Source organism: Salmo salar, chromosome 17, assembly GCF_965601325.2.
Source record: "Salmo salar chromosome 17, fSalSal1, whole genome shotgun sequence".
NCBI classification, from domain to species: domain Eukaryota; kingdom Metazoa; phylum Chordata; class Actinopteri; order Salmoniformes; family Salmonidae; genus Salmo; species Salmo salar.
In genome coordinates this window covers 59,996,774-60,020,001 of record NC_138307.1, presented here as the reverse complement: position 1 = coordinate 60,020,001, position 23,228 = coordinate 59,996,774, and the positions used below count along the sequence as shown (strand labels likewise).

Sequence of the window (23,228 nt, the reverse complement as noted above, 5' to 3'; positions counted from 1 at the left end):
AGAGAGACACAGAGAGAGAAAGAGTGAGAGAGAGGGGAGAGAGACAGAAAGAGAAACACAGAGAGAGAGAGAGAGACAGAGACAGAGAGAGAGAGGAAGAGAGAGAGGAAGAGAAAGAGGAAGAGAGAGAGAGAGACAGAGAGAGAGACACACAGAGAGAGAGACACAGAGAGAGAAAGAGAGAGAGAGAGAGAGAGAGAGAGAGGAAGAGAGAGAGAGAGACACAGAGAGACAGAGTCATGCTCAACATGAGCTCCTGATATATTTCATATTTTTTTGTTTTTAGAATGAGATAAACACTCTAATCGAAAAAGAATTCCAGACAAGAAGTGATGAACAACAACTCTATTCATTCAGAATAGAAAAAAAGTAACTTTGCGCCTCAAGTTAAAACCTGTTAGGGCTAGAGGGCAGTATTGACACAGCCGGATAAAAAACGTACCCGATTTAATCTGGTTACTACTCCTGCCCAGTAACTAGAATATGCATACAATTATTGGCTTTGGATAGAAAACACCCTAAAGTTTCTAAAACTGTTTGAATGGTGTCTGTGAGTATAACAGAACTCAAATGGCAGGCCAAAACCTGAGAAGATTCCATGCAGGAAGTGGCCTGTCTGACAAGTTGTGTTTCATCTTGGCTCTTTTTATTGAAGACTGAGGATCTTTGCTCTAACGTGACACTTCCTACGGCTTCCATAGGCTCTCAGAGCCCGGGAAAAAGCTGAACGATATCGAGGCAGCCTCTGGCTGAAACACTTTATCGCTTTTGGCAAGTGGCCGATCAGAGTACTATGGGCTTAGGCGCGTGCCCGAGTCGACCGAATGCTTTATTTTCTTTCGTCTGTTTACCTAAACGCAGATTCCCGGTCGGAATATTATCGCTTTTTTATGAAAAAAATGGCATAAAAATTGATTTTAAACAGCGGTTGACATGCTTCGAAGTACGGTAATGGAATATTTAGAATTTTTTTGTCACGAATTGCGCCATGCTCGTCACCCTTATTTACCCTTTCGGATAGTGTCTTGAACGCACAAACAAAACGCCGCTGTTTGGATATAACTATGGATTATTTTGAACCAAACCAACATTTGTTATTGAAGTAGAAGTCCTGGGAGTGCATTCTGACGAAGACAGCAAAGGTAATAACATTTTTCTTATACTAAATCTGACTTTGGTGAGTGCTAAACTTGCTGGGTGTCTAAATAGCTAGCCCTGTGATGCCGGGCTATCTACTGAGAATATTGCAAAATGTGCTTTCACCGAAAAGCTATTTTAAAATCGGACATATCGAGTGCATAGAGGAGTTCTGTATCTATAATTCTTAAATAATTGTTATGCTTTTTGTGAACGTTTATCGTGAGTAATTTAGTAAATTCACCGGCAGTGTTCGGTGGGAATGCTAGTCACATGCTAGTCACATGCTAATGTAAAAAGCTGTTTTTTGATATAAATATGAACTTGATTGAACAAAACATGCATGTATTGTATAACATAATGTCCTAGGGTTGTCATCTGATGAAGATCATCAAAGGTTAGTGCTGCATTTAGCTGTGGTTTGGGTTTATGTGACATTATATGCTAGCTTGAAAAATGGGTGTCTGATTATTTCTGGCTGGGTACTCTGCTGACATAATCTAATGTTTTGCTTTCATTGTAAAGCCTTTTTGAAATCGGACAGTGTGGTTAGATTAACGAGAGTCTTGTCTTTAAAATGGTGTAAAATAGTCATATGTTTGAAAAATGGAAGTTTTTGCATTTTTGAGGTTTTTGAATAACGCGCCATGGGATTTCACTGGCTCTTACGTAGGTGGGACGATTTGGTGCCACCTACCCTAGAGAGGTTAAGAAGTTTTGACTCTAGCTAGCTAGCTACACAACAAAGACCTAGCCAGCAGACTAACAAGCTAGCCAGAAGAAATGAGCTAGAACAAACCTAGCAAGGAGAGTTAATACAACTACATCAAACAACCAAACTGAGTGAGTAAACCAAAAACGAGCACCGACTAACTTTAAACATATCTTCTGTTTTTTTGTGTAAAGATTTGTCACTTTTTTTGCTGGTTTTTGAACTAAATTAGAGCTCGCTAGCAAAAGCAGCAGACAAACAAACTGGTTGCTATGGCAACGGGGCAGCAGAACGGAGCAGCAGCAGCAGTAGTAGCAGAGTCCACAGGCACCATGTCCCCAACTCCCCCTCAGCGCTAAATCCATTCTCTACCCTCCAGAGTCCAAAAATGACACAACGAGGAAAGCTTTTAAACAGAAACTACTTAAGGGGAGGCCAGAAACCCTTTTTGCAGACCTCTACAAAAACGGTGACGTGAGTAATCTCATCTTTCTCACTGACCAGCCAAATGCATGGCGCTCAGCAGTGTGCTCTCACTACCCATCCATAAAGAAAGAGAGAATCTGTAATGGGTGGAAGCTGAAAATCAGAGACAGACGACCCTGACAGCACCATGATAACAATCAACCTCTGGGACTGGGACTGTCATGGTGCCAGGTAACATTAGGCTGTTTGAAACAGACTGGGACTGTCATGGTGCCAGGTAACATTAGGCTGTTTGAAACAGACTGGGACTGTCATGGTGCCAGGTAACATTAGGCTGTTTGAAACAGACTGGGACTGTCATGGTGCCAGGTAACATCAGGCTGTTTGAAACAGACTGGGACTGTCATGGTGCCAGGTAACATCAGGCTGTTTGAAACAGACTGGGACTGTCATGGTGCCAGGTAACATTAGGCTGTTTGAAACAGACTGGGACTGTCATGGTGCCAGGTAACATTAGGCTGTTTGAAACAGACTGGGACTGTCATGGTGCCAGGTAACATTAGGCTGTTTGAAACAGACTGGGACTGTCATGGTGCCAGGTAACATTAGGCTGTTTGAAACAGACTGGGACTGTCATGGTGCCAGGTAACATTAGGCTGTTTGAAAGAGACTGGGACTGTCATGGTGCCAGGTAACATCAGGCTGTTTGAAACAGACTGGGACTGTCATGGTGCCAGGTAACATCAGGCTGTTTGAAACAGACTGGGACTGTCATGGTGCCAGGTAAAATTAGGCTGTTTGAAACAGACTGGGACTGTCATGGTGTCAGGTAACATCAGGCTGTTTGAAACAGACTGGGACTGTCATGGTGCCAGGTAACATTAGGCTGTTTGAAACAGACTGGGACTGTCATGGTGCCAGGTAACATTAGGCTGTTTGAAACAGACTGGGACTGTCATGGTGCCAGGTGACATTAGGCTGTTTGAAACAGACCGGGACTGTCATGGTGTCAGGTAACATTAGACTGGGACTGTCATGGTGCCAGGTAACATTAGGCTGTATGAAACAGACTGGGACTGTCATGGTGTCAGGTAACATCAGGCTGTTTGAAACAGACTGGGACTGTCATGGTGCCAGGTAACATCAGGCTGTTTGAAACAGACTGGGACTGTCATGGTGCCAGGTAACATTAGGCTGTTTGAAACAGACTGGGACTGTCATGGTGCCAGGTAACATTAGGCTGTTTGAAACAGACTGGGACTGTCATGGTGCCAGGTAACATCAGGCTGTTTGAAACAGACTGGGACTGTCATGGTGCCAGGTAACATTAGGCTGTTTGAAACAGACTGGGACTGTCATGGTGCCAGGTAACATCAGGCTGTTTGAAACAGACTGGGACTGTCATGGTGCCAGGTAACATCAGGCTGTTTGAAACAGACTGGGACTGTCATGGTGCCAGGTAACATCAGGCTGTTTGAAACAGACTGGGACTGTCATGGTGCCAGGTAACATTAGGCTGTTTGAAACAGACTGGGACTGTCATGGTGCCAGGTAACATTAGGCTGTTTGAAACAGACTGGGACTGTCATGGTTCCAGGTAACAGGCTGTTTGAAACAGACTGGGACTGTCATGGTGCCAGGTAACATCAGGCTGTTTGAAACAGACTGGGACTGTCATGGTGCCAGGTAACATCAGGCTGTTTGAAACAGACTGGGACTGTCATGGTGCCAGGTAACATCAGGCTGTTTGAAACAGACTGGGACTGTCATGGTGCCAGGTAACATTAGGCTGTTTGAAACAGACTGGGACTGTCATGGTGCCAGGTAACATCAGGCTGTTTGAAACAGACTGGGACTGTCATGGTGCCAGGTAACATTAGGCTGTTTGAAACAGACTGGGACTGTCATGGTGCCAGGTAACATTAGGCTGTTTGAAACAGACTGGGACTGTCATGGATCCAGGTAACATTAGGCTGTTTGAAACAGACTGGGACTGTCATGGTGCCAGGTAACATTAGACTGTTTGAAACAGACTGGGACTGTCATGGTGCCAGGTAACATTAGACTGTTTGAAACAGACTGGGACTGTCATGGTGCCAGGTAACATCAGGCTGTTTGAAACAGACCGGAACTGTCATGGTGCCAGGTAACATTAGGCTGTTTGAAACAGACTGGGACTGTCATGGTGTCAGGTAACATTAGACTGGGACTGTCATGGTGCCAGGTAACATTAGGCTGTATGAAACAGACTGGGACTGTCATGGTGTCAGGTAACATCAGGCTGTTTGAAACAGATTGGGACTGTCATGGTGCCATGTAACATCAGGCTGTTTGAAACAGACTGGGACTGTCATGGTGCCAGGTAACATTAGGCTGTTTGAAACAGACTGGGACTGTCATGATGCCAGGTAACATCAGGCTGTTTGAAACAGACTGGGACTGTCATGGTGCCAGGTAACATCAGGCTGTTTGAAACAGACTGGGACTGTCATGGTGCCAGGTAACATCAGGCTGTTTGAAACAGACTGGGACTGTCATGGTGCCAGGTAACATTAGGCTGTTTGAAACAGACTGGGACTGTCATGGTGCCAGGTAACATTAGACTGGGACTGTCATGGTGCCAGGTAACATTAGGCTGTTTGAAACAGACTGGGACTGTCATGGTTCCAGGTAACATTAGGCTGTTTGAAACAGACTGGGACTGTCATGGTGCCAGGTAACATTAGACTGTTTGAAACAGACTGGGACTGTCATGGTGCCAGGTAACATTAGACTGTTTGAAACAGACTGGGACTGTCATGGTGCCAGGTAACATCAGGCTGTTTGAAACAGACTGGGACTGTCATGGTGCCAGGTAACAGACTGGGACTGTCATGGTGTCAGGTAACATCAGGCTGTTTGAAACAGACTGGGACTGTCATGGTGTCAGGTAACATCAGGCTGTTTGAAACAAACTGGGACTGTCATGGTGCCAGGTAACATCAGGCTGTTTGAAACAGACTGGGACTGTCATGGTGTCAGGTAACATCAGGCTGTTTGAAACAGACTGGGACTGTCATGGTGCCAGGTCACATCAGGTTGTTTGAAACAGACTGGGACTGTCATGGTGCCAGGTAACATCAGGCTGTTTGAAACAGACTGGGACTGTCATGGTGCCAGGTAACATTAGGCTGTTTGAAACAGACTGGGACTGTCATGGTGCCAGGTAACATTAGGCTGTTTGAAACAGACTGGGACTGTCATGGCGCCAGGTCACATCAGGCTGTTTGAAACAGACTGGGACTGTCATGGTACCAGGTAACATTAGGCTGTTTGAAACAGACTGGGACTGTCATGGTGCCAGGTAACATTAGGCTGTTTGAAACAGACTGGGACTGTCATGGTGCCAGGTAACATTAGGCTGTTTGAAACAGACTGGGACTGTCATGGTTCCAGGTAACATTAGGCTGTTTGAAACAGACTGGGACTGTCATGGTGTCAGGTAACATCAGGCTGTTTGAAACAGACTGGGACTGTCATGGTGCCAGGTAACATCAGGCTGTTTGAAACAGACTGGGACTGTCATGGTGCCAGGTAACATTAGGCTGTTTGAAACAGACTGGGACTGTCATGGTGTCAGGTAACATCGGGCTGTTTGAAACAGACCGGGACTGTCATGGTGCCAGGTAACATTAGACTGTTTGAAACAGACTGGGACTGTCATGGTGCCAGGTAACATTAGGCTGTTTGAAACAGACTGGGACTGTCATGGTGTCAGGTAACATTAGGCTGTTTGAAACAGACTGGGACTGTCATGGTGCCAGGTAACATCAGGCTGTTTGAAACAGACTGGGACTGTCATGGTGCCAGGTAACATTAGGCTGTTTGAAACAGACTGGGACTGTCATGGTGCCAGGTACCATCAGGCTGTTTGAAACAGACTGGGACTGTCATGGTGCCAGGTAACATCAGGCTGTTTGAAACAGACTGGGACTGTCATGGTGCCAGGTAACATCAGGCTGTTTGAAACAGACTGGGACTGTCATGGTGCCAGGTAACATTAGGCTGTTTGAAACAGACTGGGACTGTCATGGTGCCAGGTAACATTAGGCTGTTTGAAACAGACTGGGACTGTCATGGTGCCAGGTAACATTAGGCTGTTTGAAACAGACTGGGACTGTCATGGTGCCAGGTAACATCAGGCTGTTTGAAACAGACTGGGACTGTCATGGTTCCAGGTAACATTAGGCTGTTTGAAACAGACTGGGACTGTCATGGTGTCAGGTAACATCAGGCTGTTTGAAACAGACTGGGACTGTCATGGTTCCAGGTAACATTAGGCTGTTTGAAACAGACTGGGACTGTCATGGTGCCAGGTAACATCAGGCTGTTTGAAACAGACTGGGACTGTCATGGTGCCAGGTAACATCAGGCTGTTTGAAACAGACTGGGACTGTCATGGTTCCAGGTAACATTAGGCTGTTTGAAACAGACTGGGACTGTCATGGTGCCAGGTAACATTAGGCTGTTTGAAACAGACTGGGACTGTCATGGTGCCAGGTAACATTAGGCTGTTTGAAACAGACTGGGACTGTCATGGTGCCAGGTAACATCAGGCTGTTTGAAACAGACTGGGACTGTCATGGTTCCAGGTAACATTAGGCTGTTTGAAACAGACTGGGACTGTCATGGTGCCAGGTAACATCAGGCTGTTTGAAACAGACTGGGACTGTCATGGTGCCAGGTAACATTAGGCTGTTTGAAACAGACTGGGACTGTCATGGTGTCAGGTAACATCAGGCTGTTTGAAACAGACTGGGACTGTCATGGTGCCAGGTAACATTAGACTGTTTGAAACAGACTGGGACTGTCATGGTGCCAGGTAACATTAGGCTGTTTGAAATAGACTGGGACTGTCATGGTGTCAGGTAACATTAGACTGGGACTGTCATGGTGCCAGGTAACATTAGGCTGTATGAAACAGACTGGGACTGTCATGGTGTCAGGTAACATCAGGCTGTTTGAAACAGACTGGGACTGTCATGGTGCCAGGTAACATCAGGCTGTTTGAAACAGACTGGGACTGTCATGGTTCCAGGTAACATTAGGCTGTTTGAAACAGACTGGGACTGTCATGGTGCCAGGTAACATTAGGCTGTTTGAAACAGACTGGGACTGTCATGGTGCCAGGTAACATCAGGCTGTTTGAAACAGACTGGGACTGTCATGGTGCCAGGTAACATTAGGCTGTTTGAAACAGACTGGGACTGTCATGGTGTCAGGTAACATCAGGCTGTTTGAAACAGACTGGGACTGTCATGGTGCCAGGTAACGTTAGACTGTTTGAAACAGACTGGGACTGTCATGGTGCCAGGTAACATTAGGCTGTTTGAAACAGACTGGGACTGTCATGATGCCAGGTAACATTAGGCTGTTTGAAACAGACTGGGACTGTCATGGTGCCAGGTAACATTAGGCTGTTTGAAACAGACTGGGACTGTCATGGTGTCAGGTAACATCAGGCTGTTTGAAACAGACTGGGACTGTCATGGTGTCAGGTAACATTAGACTGGGACTGTCATGGTGCCAGGTAACATTAGGCTGTATGAAACAGACTGGGACTGTCATGGTGTCAGGTAACATCAGGCTGTTTGAAACAGACTGGGACTGTCATGGTGCCAGGTAACATCAGGCTGTTTGAAACAGACTGGGACTGTCATGGTTCCAGGTAACATTAGGCTGTTTGAAACAGACTGGGACTGTCATGGTGCCAGGTAACATCAGGCTGTTTGAAACAGACTTTGAATGTCATGGTGCCAGGTAACATCAGGCTGTTTGAAACAGACTGGGACTGTCATGGTGCCAGGTAACATCAGGCTGTTTGAAACAGACTGGGACTGTCATGGATCCAGGTAACATTAGGCTGTTTGAAACAGACTGGGACTGTCATGGTGCCAGGTAACATTAGACTGTTTGAAACAGACTGGGACTGTCATGGTGCCAGGTAACATTAGACTGTTTGAAACAGACTGGGACTGTCATGGTGCCAGGTAACATCAGGCTGTTTGAAACAGACTGGGACTGTCATGGTGCCAGGTAACATTAGGCTGTTTGAAACAGACTGGGACTGTCATGGTGTCAGGTAACATTAGACTGGACTGTCATGGTGCCAGGTAACATTAGGCTGTATGAAACAGACTGGGACTGTCATGGTGTCAGGTAACATCAGGCTGTTTGAAACAGACTGGGACTGTCATGGTGCCAGGTAACATCAGGCTGTTTGAAACAGACTGGGACTGTCATGGTGCCAGGTAACATTAGGCTGTTTGAAACAGACTGGGACTGTCATGATGCCAGGTAACATCAGGCTGTTTGAAACAGACTGGGACTGTCATGGTGCCAGGTAACATCAGGCTGTTTGAAACAGACTGGGACTGTCATGGATCCAGGTAACATTAGGCTGTTTGAAACAGACTGGGACTGTCATGGTGCCAGGTAACATTAGACTGTTTGAAACAGACTGGGACTGTCATGGTGTCAGGTAACATTAGACTGTTTGAAACAGACTGGGACTGTCATGTTGCCAGGTAACATCAGGCTGTTTGAAACAGACTGGGACTGTCATGGTGCCAGGTAACATTAGGCTGTTTGAAACAGACTGGGACTGTCATGGTGTCAGGTAACATTAGACTGGGACTGTCATGGTGCCAGGTAACATTAGGCTGTATGAAACAGACTGGGACTGTCATGGTGTCAGGTAACATCAGGCAGTTTGAAACAGACTGGGACTGTCATGGTGCCAGGTAACATTAGGCTGTTTGAAACAGACTGGGACTGTCATGGTGCCAGGTAACATTAGACTGTTTGAAACAGACTGGGACTGTCATGGTGCCAGGTAACATTAGACTGTTTGAAACAGACTGGGACTGTCATGGTGCCAGGTAACATCAGGCTGTTTGAAACAGACTGGGACTGTCATGGTGCCAGGTAACATTAGGCTGTTTGAAACAGACTGGGACTGTCATGGTGTCAGGTAACATTAGACTGGACTGTCATGGTGCCAGGTAACATTAGGCTGTATGAAACAGACTGGGACTGTCATGGTGTCAGGTAACATCAGGCTGTTTGAAACAGACTGGGACTGTCATGGTGCCAGGTAACATTAGGCTGTTTGAAACAGACTGGGACTGTCATGGTTCCAGGTAACATTAGGCTGTTTGAAACAGACTGGGACTGTCATGGTGCCAGGTAACATCAGGCTGTTTGAAACAGACTGGGACTGTCATGGTGCCAGGTAACATTAGGCTGTTTGAAACAGACTGGGACTGTCATGATGCCAGGTAACATCAGGCTGTTTGAAACAGACTGGGACTGTCATGGTGCCAGGTAACATCAGGCTGTTTGAAACAGACTGGGACTGTCATGGTGCCAGGTAACATTAGGCTGTTTGAAACAGACTGGGACTGTCATGGTGTCAGGTAATATTAGACTGGGACTGTCATGGTGCCAGGTAACATTAGGCTGTATGAAACAGACTGGGACTGTCATGGTGTCAGGTAACATCAGGCAGTTTGAAACAGACTGGGACTGTCATGGTGCCAGGTAACATCAGGCTGTTTGAAACAGACTGGGACTGTCATGGTGCCAGGTAACATCAGGCTGTTTGAAACAGACTGGGACTGTCATGGATCCAGGTAACATTAGGCTGTTTGAAACAGACTGGGACTGTCATGGTGCCAGGTAACATTAGACTGTTTGAAACAGACTGGGACTGTCATGGTGCCAGGTAACATTAGACTGTTTGAAACAGACTGGGACTGTCATGGTGCCAGGTAACATCAGGCTGTTTGAAACAGACTGGGACTGTCATGGTGCCAGGTAACATTAGGCTGTTTGAAACAGACTGGGACTGTCATGGTGTCAGGTAACATTAGACTGGGACTGTCATGGTGCCAGGTAACATTAGGCTGTATGAAACAGACTGGGACTGTCATGGTGTCAGGTAACATCAGGCTGTTTGAAACAGACTGGGACTGTCATGGTGCCAGGTAACATCAGGCTGTTTGAAACAGACTGGGACTGTCATGGTGCCAGGTAACATTAGGCTGTTTGAAACACACTGGGACTGTCATGATGCCAGGTAACATCAGGCTGTTTGAAACAGACTGGGACTGTCATGGATCCAGGTAACATTAGGCTGTTTGAAACAGACTGGGACTGTCATGGTGCCAGGTAACATTAGACTGTTTGAAACAGACTGGGACTGTCATGGTGCCAGGTAACATTAGACTGTTTGAAACAGACTGGGACTGTCATGGTGCCAGGTAACATCAGGCTGTTTGAAACAGACTGGGACTGTCATGGTGCCAGGTAACATTAGGCTGTTTGAAACAGACTGGGACTGTCATGGTGTCAGGTAACATTAGACTGGGACTGTCATGGTGCCAGGTAACATTAGGCTGTATGAAACAGACTGGGACTGTCATGGTGTCAGGTAACATCAGGCTGTTTGAAACAGACTGGGACTGTCATGGTGCCAGGTAACATCAGGCTGTTTGAAACAGACTGGGACTGTCATGGTGCCAGGTAACATTAGGCTGTTTGAAACAGACAGGGACTGTCATGATGCCAGGTAACATCAGGCTGTTTGAAACAGACTGGGACTGTCATGATGCCAGGTAACATCAGGCTGTTTGAAACAGACTGGGACTGTCATGGTTCCAGGTAACATTAGGCTGTTTGAAACAGACTGGGACTGTCATGGTGCCAGGTAACATTAGGCTGTTTGAAACAGACTGGGACTGTCATGGTGCCAGGTAACATCAGGCTGTTTGAAACAGACTGGGACTGTCATGGTGCCAGGTAACATCAGGCTGTTTGAAACAGACTGGGACTGTCATGGTGCCAGGTAACATCAGGCTGTTTGAAACAGACTGGGACTGTCATGGATCCAGGTAACATTAGGCTGTTTGAAACAGACTGGGACTGTCATGGTGCCAGGTAACATTAGACTGTTTGAAACAGACTGGGACTGTCATGGTGCCAGGTAACATTAGACTGTTTGAAACAGACTGGGACTGTCATGGTGCCAGGTAACATCAGGCTGTTTGAAACAGACTGGGACTGTCATGGTGCCAGTTAACATTAGGCTGTTTGAAACAGACTGGGACTGTCATGGTGTCAGCTAACATTAGACTGGGACTGTCATGGTGCCAGGTAACATTAGGCTGTATGAAACAGACTGGGACTGTCATGGTGTCAGGTAACATCAGGCTGTTTGAAACAGACTGGGACTGTCATGGTGCCAGGTAACATCAGGCTGTTTGAAACAGACTGGGACTGTCATGGTGCCAGGTAACATTAGGCTGTTTGAAACAGACTGGGACTGTCATGATGCCAGGTAACATCAGGCTGTTTGAAACAGACTGGGACTGTCATGGTGCCAGGTAACATCAGGCTGTTTGAAACAGACTGGGACTGTCATGGATCCAGGTAACATTAGGCTGTTTGAAACAGACTGGGACTGTCATGGTGCCAGGTAACATTAGACTGTTTGAAACAGACTGGGACTGTCATGGTGCCAGGTAACATTAGACTGTTTGAAACAGACTGGGACTGTCATGGTGCCAGGTAACATCAGGCTGTTTGAAACAGACTGGGACTGTCATGGTGCCAGGTAACTTTAGGCTGTTTGAAACAGACTGGGACTGTCATGGTGTCAGGTAACATTAGACTGGGACTGTCATGGTGCCAGGTAACATTAGGCTGTATGAAACAGACTGGGACTGTCATGGTGTCAGCTAACATCAGGCAGTTTGAAACAGACTGGGACTGTCATGGTGCCAGGTAACATCAGGCTGTTTGAAACAGACTGGGACTGTCATGGTGCCAGGTAACATTAGGCTGTTTGAAACAGACTGGGACTGTCATGGTGCCAGGTAACATCAGGCTGTTTGAAACAGACTGGGACTGTCATGGTTCCAGGTAACATTAGGCTGTTTGAAACAGACTGGGACTGTCATGGTGCCAGGTAACATCAGGCTGTTTGAAACAGACTGGGACTGTCATGGTTCCAGGTAACATTAGGCTGTTTGAAACAGACTGGGACTGTCATGGTGCCAGGTAACATTAGGCTGTTTGAAACAGACTGGGACTGTCATGGTGCCAGGTAACATTAGGCTGTTTGAAACAGACTGGGACTGTCATGGTGCCAGGTAACATTATGCTGTTTGAAACAGACTGGGACTGTCATGGTGCCAGGTAACATCAGGCTGTTTGAAACAGACTGGGACTGTCATGGTTCCAGGTAACATTAGGCTGTTTGAAACAGACTGGGACTGTCATGGTGCCAGGTAACATTAGGCTGTTTGAAACAGACTGGGACTGTCATGGTGCCAGGTAACATTAGGCTGTTTGAAACAGACTGGGACTGTCATGGTGCCAGGTAACATTAGACTGTTTGAAACAGACTGGGACTGTCATGGTGCCAGGTAACATTAGACTGTTTGAAACAGACTGGGACTGTCATGGTGCCAGGTAACATCAGGCTGTTTGAAACAGACTGGGACTGTCATGGTGCCAGGTAACATTAGGCTGTTTGAAACAGACTGGGACTGTCATGGTGTCAGGTAACATTAGACTGGGACTGTCATGGTGCCAGGTAACATTAGGCTGTATGAAACAGACTGGGACTGTCATGGTGTCAGGTAACATCAGGCTGTATGAAACAGACTGGGACTGTCATGGTGTCAGGTAACATCAGGCTGTTTGAAACAGACTGGGACTGTCATGGTGCCAGGTAACATCAGGCTGTTTGAAACAGACTGGGACTGTCATGGTGCCAGGTAACATTAGGCTGTTTGAAACAGACTGGGACTGTCATGGTTCCAGGTAACATTAGGCTGTTTGAAACAGACTGGGACTGTCATGGTGCCAGGTAACATTAGGCTGTTTGAAACAGACTGGGACTGTCATGGTGCCAGGTAACATTAGGCTGTTTGAAACAGACTGGGACTGTCATGGTTCCAGGTAACATCAGGCTGTTTGAAACAGACTGGGACTGTCATGGTGTCAGGTAACATCAGGCTGTTTGAAACAGACTGGGACTGTCATGGTGCCAGGTAACATCAGGCTGTTTGAAACAGACTGGGACTGTCATGGTGCCAGGTAACATCAGGCTGTTTGAAACAGACTGGGACTGTCATGGATCCAGGTAACATTAGGCTGTTTGAAACAGACTGGGACTGTCATGGTGCCAGGTAACATTAGACTGTTTGAAACAGACTGGGACTGTCATGGTGCCAGGTAACATTAGACTGTTTGAAACAGACTGGGACTGTCATGGTGCCAGGTAACATCAGGCTGTTTGAAACAGACTGGGACTGTCATGGTGCCAGGTAACATTAGGCTGTTTGAAACAGACTGGGACTGTCATGGTGCCAGGTAACGTTAGACTGTTTGAAACAGACTGGGACTGTCATGGTGCCAGGTAACATTAGGCTGTATGAAACAGACTGGGACTGTCATGGTGTCAGGTAACATCAGGCTGTTTGAAACAGACTGGGACTGTCATGGTGCCAGGTAACATCAGGCTGTTTGAAACAGACTGGGACTGTCATGGTGCCAGGTAACATTAGGCTGTATGAAACAGACTGGGACTGTCATGGTGTCAGGTAACATCAGGCTGTTTGAAACAGACTGGGACTTTCATGGTGCCAGGTAACATCAGGCTGTTTGAAACAGACTGGGACTGTCATGGTGCCAGGTAGCATTAGGCTGTTTGAAACAGACTGGGACTGTCATGATGCCAGGTAACATTAGGCTGTTTGAAACAGACTGGGACTGTCATGGTGCCAGGTAACATTAGACTGTTTGAAACAGACTGGGACTGTCATGGATCCAGGTAACATTAGACTGGGACTGTCATGGTGCCAGGTAACATTAGGCTGTTTGAAACAGACTGGGACTGTCATGGATCCAGGTAACATTAGGCTGTTTGAAACAGACTGGGACTGTCATGGTGCCAGGTAACATTAGGCTGTTTGAAACAGACTGGGACTGTCATGGTGCCAGGTAACATTAGGCTGTTTGAAACAGACTGGGACTGTCATGATGCCAGGTAACATTAGGCTGTTTGAAACAGACTGGGACTGTCATGGTGCCAGGTAACATTAGGCTGTTTGAAACAGACTGGGACTGTCATGGTGTCAGGTAACATTAGACTGGGACTGTCATGGTGCCAGGTAACATTAGGCTGTATGAAACAGACTGGGACTGTCATGGTGTCAGGTAACATCAGGCTGTTTGAAACAGACTGGGACTGTCATGGTGCCAGGTAACATCAGGCTGTTTGAAACAGACTGGGACTGTCATGGTGCCAGGTAACATTAGGCTGTTTGAAACAGACTGGGACTGTCATGATGCCAGGTAACATTAGGCTGTATGAAACAGACTGGGACTGTCATGGTGCCAGGTAACATTAGACTGTTTGAAACAGACTGGGACTGTCATGGTTCCAGGTAACATTAGGCTGTTTGAAACAGACTTTCAGACCATTAAGGAGAGAGCGGAGAGAGTGGACACCACCAGTGACATGACCTCCCACAAGACAAACTCCACCAGCACCACCCTCACCCCTACTATCCCCACCCAAAAAGGCACATCCAGCACCTCTCTTCCCACCATGGTGGAGGACACGCCCCAGGAGGAGAGCGACCCCCTCAGTGCAGAGCAGGCTCAGGCCCTCCTCACCACCATGGCTGCCATGAGGGATGAGTTCACCAAACTGGAGGGAGATGTGGTCCTGCTCAGGAGAGCAAACAGCAACCAGACAACCTCACCTTAGAGGAGCTCCTAACCAAGATGTTAACATCAACCAGACCTTAGAGGAGCTCCTAGCCAAGGTGCAGACAGAGCAGGACAGCAGCCTTGCAACACAGCTGAAAGAGGTTCAGCAAGAGAGAGACGGACTTAAGAGAGAGCTGGCTGATCTAACAAAGGAGGTGAGAGAGCTGGGGGCTGGGCCCGTTAATAACTACCTGACCTCACTAAGAGAGGTGCTGCAGGAGAGAAAGAGAACAGAGGACAGGCTGCAGGAGAGAAAGAGAACAGAGGACAGGCTGCAGGAGAGAAAGAGAACAGAGGACAGGCTGCAGGAGAGAAAGAGAACAGAGGACAGGCTGCAGGAGAGAAAGAGAACAGAGGACAGGCTGCAGGAGAGAAAGAGAACAGAGGACAGGCTGCAGGAGAGAAAGAGAACAGAGGACAGGCTGCAGGAGAGAAAGAGAACAGAGGACAGGCTGCAGGAGAGAAAGAGAACAGAGGACAGGCTGCAGGAGAGCAGCTAGATCACCAATCTATGACCTGCCCTCATACAGCAGAGGAGCCCAGCTCAACCATCCAGGCCTCCCCAGCCCTGCCTGCTGCACCCCTCCTCCCCAGCCCACAGAACATCCTCCCACTGACAGCGGCACCGGCACAGACCAGCCACACCCCAGCTCCAACACCCACCAGCCCCCCCTCTGCCCCCTCCAGTCCAGAAGAAACACTGGCTGACATCGTCCTGTTGATGGACTCAAATGGGAAGTTTGTTCAGGAGAAGAAACTTTTCCCTCGACACAAAAGGAGAAAGGTGTGGTGCCCAACAACGCAGAGTGCCATGGAGCTGCTTGATAAGGCCCATCTCGGATCGCCAAGCCACATAATCATACACACCGGAAGCAACGACCTGCGTGCTCAGCAGGAGAGGGTGGCGACTTCACTACGGGGAGTGATTGAGAAGGCCTCCACAATCTTCCCCAACTCAAGAATCGTGATGTCAACCCTTCTACAGAGGAAGGACTTCCACCCTGCCACAATCCAAACAATAAACGCTAGCCTCTCCTGGGACTGTGTCCTGCGACCCAATGTACACCTGGCCCACCATCCCACCCTTGATCTGGACTGTCTCTATGACCATGTTCACCTGTACAGGGAGACAGTCCCCATCCATGCCAAGACTCTCAAGGACGTCGCTTTAAACCGCAGCCCGACCTCTCCACCCAGGAACAGCAGAGCAATCTCCACCCCTCCGAGATCACCGAGACAACACCCCGGACCAGCACCCTGGACCCCCCAGCCACGACTACAGCACCACCAACCTCAATGCCCACCAAAGCCAGCGCAGCACAGACCACCCCAGCCCAGCTTCAGAGCCACCCAGATGAGGCTTCCCACCCCCCTGCCCCCCACCGCAGACTCACACTTGGAGGAGCCACAGCCCAGCAGGCAGAACTACGCACAGGCTGTGAGAGGAGCAACGGGCCCAGCCCCCACCAACCAAATGACTGACATTAAACAAATGCTGAGTCTACTATGCTCACATGTGATAGGCCGAGGGTCATGGTAAGATGAGCACAAGAACTCCACCATCCTCACACTACATACACCCAAGTGGCATGACACAAAATCTTAAATGATAAACAAATCACATTTGCATAATAAGAGTTTATGTTAATTGAAAAATCCTATTTTAATAGTTCTTGTTGGATTGTGAGTGTTTGTCTCATTTTGAAGGTAAAGAAAAAAAAGTTATGAAATCTTTTTACGTTGCATGTTGGAATTTACAAGGATTGAAGTCCTCTGCTTTGGGCTAAAGAGCAGAAACCCAGGCTTCCTGAAAGAAATTGATGATACTGATATTGTAGTACTACAGGAAACATGATGCAGAGGTGATGTTTCCACTGGCTGTCCACTAGGTTATAGGGAGATAATCCTACCATCCACTAAATTAAAAGGAATCACACAGGGCAGAGACTCAGGACAGGGCAGAGACTCAGGACAGGGCAGAGACTCAGGGGGAATGCTAATATGGTATAAATCTGAACTAATTAATTCAATAGAATTGATCAAAACAGGAGAATTCTGTCTTGACAGATAAAAATGTCTTCCTCTGTGCCACATACATTCCCCCCTCAGAGTCACCCTACTTCAATGAAGAGAGTTTCTCCATTCTAGAGGGGGAAATTAGTCACTTTCAGGCTCAAGGCAACGTACTGGTCTGTGGAGACCTGAATGCTAGAACAGAAGAAGAACAAGACACTATTAACAGTCATGGGGATGAACACCTACCAGGAAGCAACAACCTTTCCCTCCCCACATACCCCCACAGAAACAACTATGACAAAGTGAAAAACTAAAATGGAGTACAGCTCATGAAGCTCTGTCGAACACTGGGTCTGTACATAGTCAATGGTTGTAACAACTGTCTTCAAGAATGGACCAAGGCGCAGCAGGAATGTGGATACTCATATTTTAATTCAAAAGAGTAAGGCATCCACAGGAAAAACCAATAAACAAGACAGCAACAGTTTTGCAGGCTATCAAACGCAGTGCAAAAACAACTACCCACAATCCCAAAGAAAAACACACCCTTCTATATAGGACTCCCAATCAAAGGCAACTCAACACACCTGCCTTCAATTGGGAGTCCAATCCCCAACACAAACCCTTAACATACAAAAAACCTGCCACATCCTGACCAAAACTGATACAATACCTCCCTCTGCTGGTCAGGACGTGACAATGGTAGGCTGAGAGGGGACTCTTTTGGTAGGTACACCTACAGCTCATCCCTTGGCAGCGGCACTGTAGACTACTTCCTCACCGACCTCAACCCAGAGTCTCTCAGAGCCTTCACAGTCAGCCCACTAACACCTCTCTCAGACCACAGTAAAATCACAGTGTCTCTGAGAAGAGCGTAACCCAACCATGAAGCATCACGGCCCAATAAATGACATGGTACCAAACAGGCCTATAGATGGAGTGCAAACAGTACAGACATCTACCAAAAAGCAATTAGTAGCCAAAAAATACAATCTCTCCTGGACAACTTTTTAGCCTTAACATTCTCCTTCAGTAATGAAGGTGTAAATTTGGCCATTTGGAACATAAACTTTATATTTGACAAATTAGCCTCCTTGGCTAATCTAAAGAAGCATAAGAGCAAACGAGAAAGAACAGAAAATGAAAAATGGTTTGATAATGATTGCAAAAATTGAAGAAAGTCATTGAGAAATATATCTAATCAAAAACACAGAGAACTAGACAACAAAAATAGAGGCCTTCAATATGGGAAAACACTGAAGCAATACAAACACACCCTAAGAACAAAAAAGGAACAGCACATTAGAAAACAGCTGGATGTAATTGAGGAATCCATAGAATCAAACCACTTCTGGGAGAATTGGAATAAATTAAACAAACCTCATAAGGAGGAATTGGCTATCCAAAATGGGGATATGTGGAGAAATCACTTTGCAACCTCTTCAGCGATATAACAAAGAGCCCAGAACAAAAAGATATACAACAAAAATTACAAATCCTTGAATCAGCAGTCAAACACTATCAGAATCCTGTGGATACCCCAATTACAGAATAATTATTGGAAAAACGATGCACTCTCCTACCCAAAAAGGCCTGTGGTGCTGATGGTATTTTAAATGAAATTATCAAATATACAGACCACAAATTCAAATTGGCTATACTCAAACTATTCAACATTATTGTTAGGAATGTGTATCGTGCAGGAGAACAGAGTGTAGTGAACAGGCGCACTTTTTATTCCGGTCAAATGATAGCACAAAAATAACATAAAAAGTGCCCAAAACACGGAACATAGACAAAAAGTAATGTGCGTAACAATATCCACAATATCAAAATACACGTAACACAAACAATCCTACACACAGACATGATGGCCACAGTGTCTCCTGACCCCTCATGTCTCAGCCTCCAGTATTTATGCTGCAGTAGTTTATGTGTCGGGGGGCTAGGGTCAGTCTGTTATATCTGGAGTATTTCTCCTGTCTTATCCGGTGTCCTGTGTGAATTTAAGTATGCTCTCTCTAATTCTCTCTTTCTCTCTTTCTTTCTTTCTCTCTCTCTGAGGACCTGAGCCCTAGGAGCATGCCTCGGGACTACCTGGCATGATGACTCCTTGCTGTCCCCAGTCCACCTGGCCGTGCTGCTGCTCCAGTTTCAACTGTTCTGCCTGCGGCTATGGAACCCTGACCTGTTCACCGGACGTGCTACCTGTCCCAGATCTGCTGTTTTCAACTCTCTAGAGACAGCAGGAGCGGTAGAGATACTCTCAATGATCGGCTATGAAAAGCCAACTGACATTTACTCTTGAGGTGCTGACTTGTTGCACCCTCGACAACTACTGTGATTATTATTATTTGACCATGCTGGTCATTTATGAACATTTGAACATCTTGGCCATGTTCTGTTATAATCTCCACCCGGCACAGCCAGAAGAGGACTGGCCACCCCTCATAGCCTGGTTCCTCTCTAGGTTTCTTCCTAGGTTTTGGCCTTTCTAGAGAGTTTTTCCTAGCCACCGTGCTTCTACACCTGCTTTGCTTGCTGTTTGGGGTTTTAGGATGGGTTTCTGTACAGCACTTTGAGATATCAGCTGATGTAAGAGGGCTATATAAATAAAATTGATTTGATTTTGATTTGATGGGGAACAGAGGAATAAATACATATGAATTGATTGGGGAATGAAAACCAGGTGTGCAGGGAACAAGACAAAACAAATGGATACATGAAAAATGGAGCGGCGATGGCTAGAAAGCCGGTGACGTCGACTGCCAAACGCCACCCGAACAAGGAGAGGAGCCGACTTCGGCGGAAGTCGTGACAATTATCCTACTGCAGGTATTTCCCCCGATATTTGGAACCAGGGATTGACCACACCAATCTATAAAAATGGATACAAATTTGACCTAAATAATTACAGAGGAATTTGCGTTAACAGCAACTTGGGGAAAATTCTCTGCAGTATTATAAATAGCAGACTACACTATTTCCTTGACGAACACAACGTCCTGAGCAGAAGCCAGATTGGATTTCTAAAAAATGATCGGACAACAGACCACATATACACCCTCCACACTCTAATTGACAAACAACTAAACCAAAACAAAGGCCAAATCTACTCGTGTTTTGTAGATTTCAAGAAAGCATTTGTTTCAATTTGGCACAAAGGTATTTTTTATAAACTAATAGAAAGTGGTATTGGAGGGAAAACATATGATGTTATTAAATCAATGTACACTAAAAACATATGTGCGGTTAAAATTGGCAACAAGCAAACAGACTTCTTCTCTCAGGGATGGGGAGTGAAACAGGGCTGCCCAATAAGTCCAACACTATTTAACATCTACATTAATGAATTGGCAAAAACATTAGAAGAATCGGAAGCACCTGGTATCACCGTACACAACACTGAAATCAAGTGTCTGCTGTACGCAGATTACCTGGTGCTGCTGTCTCCCACTAAAGAGGGGTTACAGCAGCACCTAGATCATCTTCACAGGTTCTGTCAGACCTGGGCTCTGACCACTAACCTAAAAAAACAAATATAATGATATCACAAAAAAGGTCCGGAAATTAGGATGACAAATATAAATTCTATTTGGACACAGTTCTATTTGAACACACCAAAAACTACACTTATCTAGGACTAAATATCAGCAACACAGGTAGCTTTCACATGGCTGTGAATGAGCTGAGAGACAGAGCAAGAAGAGCATTCTATGTCATTAAAAGGAACATTAAAATCAAAATTCCATTTAGAATCAGGCTAAAAATTGTCCAATCGGTTATAGAACCAATTGCTCTATATGGCAGTGAAGTATGGGGTCCACTCTCTAATAATGAATTCAACAAATGGGACAAGCATCCAATTGAAATACTGCATGCAGAGTTTTGCAAGACTGTATTGCAAGTGCAAAGAAAAACTCCAAATAACGCATGTAGGCCAATTGGGCCAATACCCCCTTCTCATTCAAATAGAAAAAAGAGCCATTCAAATTTACAACCATCTAAAAACAAGTGACCCCAAAACATTCCATCACACAGCTCTACAATGTGAAGAGATGAAACCCTCAGCCAGCTGGTTCTGAGGCTCAGTTCACAAACCCAGGACAGCACTCAGAAAATCTGGCCCAACCAAATCATCACAAAAAGAAAAATATATCACCTATTGGAAAGACACCACCAAAACTCAAAGTAAACTTCAATGCTATTTGGCTCTAAACAGACAGTACTTGGTGGCAGACTATCTGACCACTGTGACTGATAGAAAACTGAGGAAAACATTGACTAGGTACAGACTCAGTGAGCACAGTCTGGTTATAGAGACCGGTCGTCACAGACAAACCTGGCTGCCCAGAGATGACAGGCTGTGCTCACTCTGCTCCAAGGGAGAGGTAGAGACAGAGCTGCATTTCCTAATACACTGTGACAAATACTCAGACCTAAGAGAATATTTCTTTCCCCAAATTATAATTCAATACAAAGAATTTGAAACTATAAAAGATGAAGAAAAAATCTAATATTGATTGGGTGAAAAGCCAAAATGTGCCGTTTTGGCAGCAAAATATGTGTCCTCCTGCCACAACCTGAGGGACAGCCAGTGAAAAGTGCAATGTAATGTCGATAATATTTCCCATCTTGTTTTGTTTTGTCTTTCATACCATGTCATGTGTCTTCTCAGTCATGTTGACACTGGTCTACTACCATTGCTTTAATGTATTGTTGTTCTGATTAATATTGTTGTTGTAGTTGTTGTTAATGGTAATCCCATGTCCACTACTACTATTATTATTGCTGTTGGTCCCACCATTTCCTATATGTATACTTTGACAATGTAAGTAATAATGAACTTGCCATGTCAATAAAGTCAATTGAATTGAATTGAATTGAATTGAGAGAAAGAGGAAGAGAGAGAGGGGGGGAGAGAAAGACAGAGGCTGAGACAGAGAGAGAGAGGAAGAGAGTGAGAGGGGAAGATAGAGAGGGACAGAGAGAGACAGAGACAGAGAGGGACAGAGAGGGACAGAGAGAGACAGAGACAGAGAGAGACAGAGAGAGAGAGAGAGAGAGAGGGGGAGAGACAGAGAGGGAGAGAGATAGAGGAAGAGAGAGAGAGGGGGGAGAGAGAGAGAGAGAGAGAGAGAGGAAGAGAGAGGGGGGAGACAGAGAGAGAGAGGATAAGAGTGAAAACAGCATAGTAGAGTTCATAGAAAGACAGGGCAATTGACCATTACCATTAAGAACGCAAACACTCAACCTAATTGTGCTAACTATGGTGACCTCTGGCCTATGGTCATGTGACTGCTCTTACAGACTTGGGTTGGTTTCCTATAGGCCACTGAGGCTCCAGCAACTTTCAGAAAGAGATCTGATATGTCACTCCCTTAGTGGGGGTCCAAAGTGACGCAGAGCACACCCTTTCATGTATACTTATGAACAGAAAACACACGCTCTGACACACACACATATAACTCTCCCACACACTCACGTCTAAACCCAAATATCAAGCCGGTGGCATTCTGACCTAACTAGTCTTTTTGAGTGTTAGAAGGTCTATTCTGAGTGTGTTTATTGACCAATGGGGAACTGTGAGAGGATAAAGAGTTGGCAGACATGGATGTGGTGTTAGAGAGAGGAGAGAGAGAGAGAGATAGAGAGATAGGAGAGAGAGAGAGAGAGCGAGAGAGAGAGAGATAGGAGAGAGAGAGAGGAGAGAGAGCGAGAGAGAGAGGAAGAGAAAGAGAGGGAGGAAAGAGAGAGAGGAGAGAGATAAGGAAGAGAGAGGAAGAGAGAGAGAGAGAGAGAGAGAGCGAGAGAGAGAGAAAGAGGAGAGAGGGAGTGAGAGAGGAAGAGAGAGAGAAAGAAAGAGAGAGAAAGAGAGAGAGAAAGAGAGAGAGAAAGAAAAAGAGGAAGAGAGAGAGGAAGAGAGAAAAAGAGAGAGAGAAAGAGAGAGAGAAAGAGAGAGAGAGAAAGAAAAAGAGAAAGAGAAAGAACGAGAGAGAACGAGAAAGAGAGTGAGAGAGAGAGAGAGAGAGAGAGAGAGAGAGAGAGAGAGAGCAGAGCCAGATGGAGATGGAGATGGAGATGGATTGATAATAACAGACTGATGCAACCT

The 23,228-nt window shown here is 46.1% G+C and overlaps 2 protein-coding genes across 3 annotated transcripts in view; one reads left to right on the top strand and one right to left on the bottom strand.

Annotated features, from left to right (window-relative positions):
• The window catches only part of LOC106576298 (transmembrane and coiled-coil domain protein 3), a 57,963-nt gene that overhangs the window by 30,814 nt on the left and 3,921 nt on the right, over positions 1-23,228 (bottom strand). The window lies entirely within an intron of this gene.
• Positions 1,606-21,994, top strand: LOC145861406 (uncharacterized). Of its 2 annotated transcripts, XM_082963973.1 has the most exons (3): positions 1,606-2,323; positions 14,797-16,636; positions 19,181-21,994. In XM_082963973.1, exons 2-3 carry the CDS (start codon positions 15,612-15,614, stop codon positions 19,185-19,187), a joined length of 1,032 nt encoding a protein of 343 aa, XP_082820099.1. In that variant the 5' UTR covers positions 1,606-2,323; positions 14,797-15,611; the 3' UTR covers positions 19,188-21,994. The 2 variants fall into 2 exon arrangements, with proteins under 2 accessions (XP_082820099.1, XP_082820098.1); XM_082963972.1 differs by lacking the exon at positions 1,606-2,323 and having other exon boundaries at positions 7,132-16,636.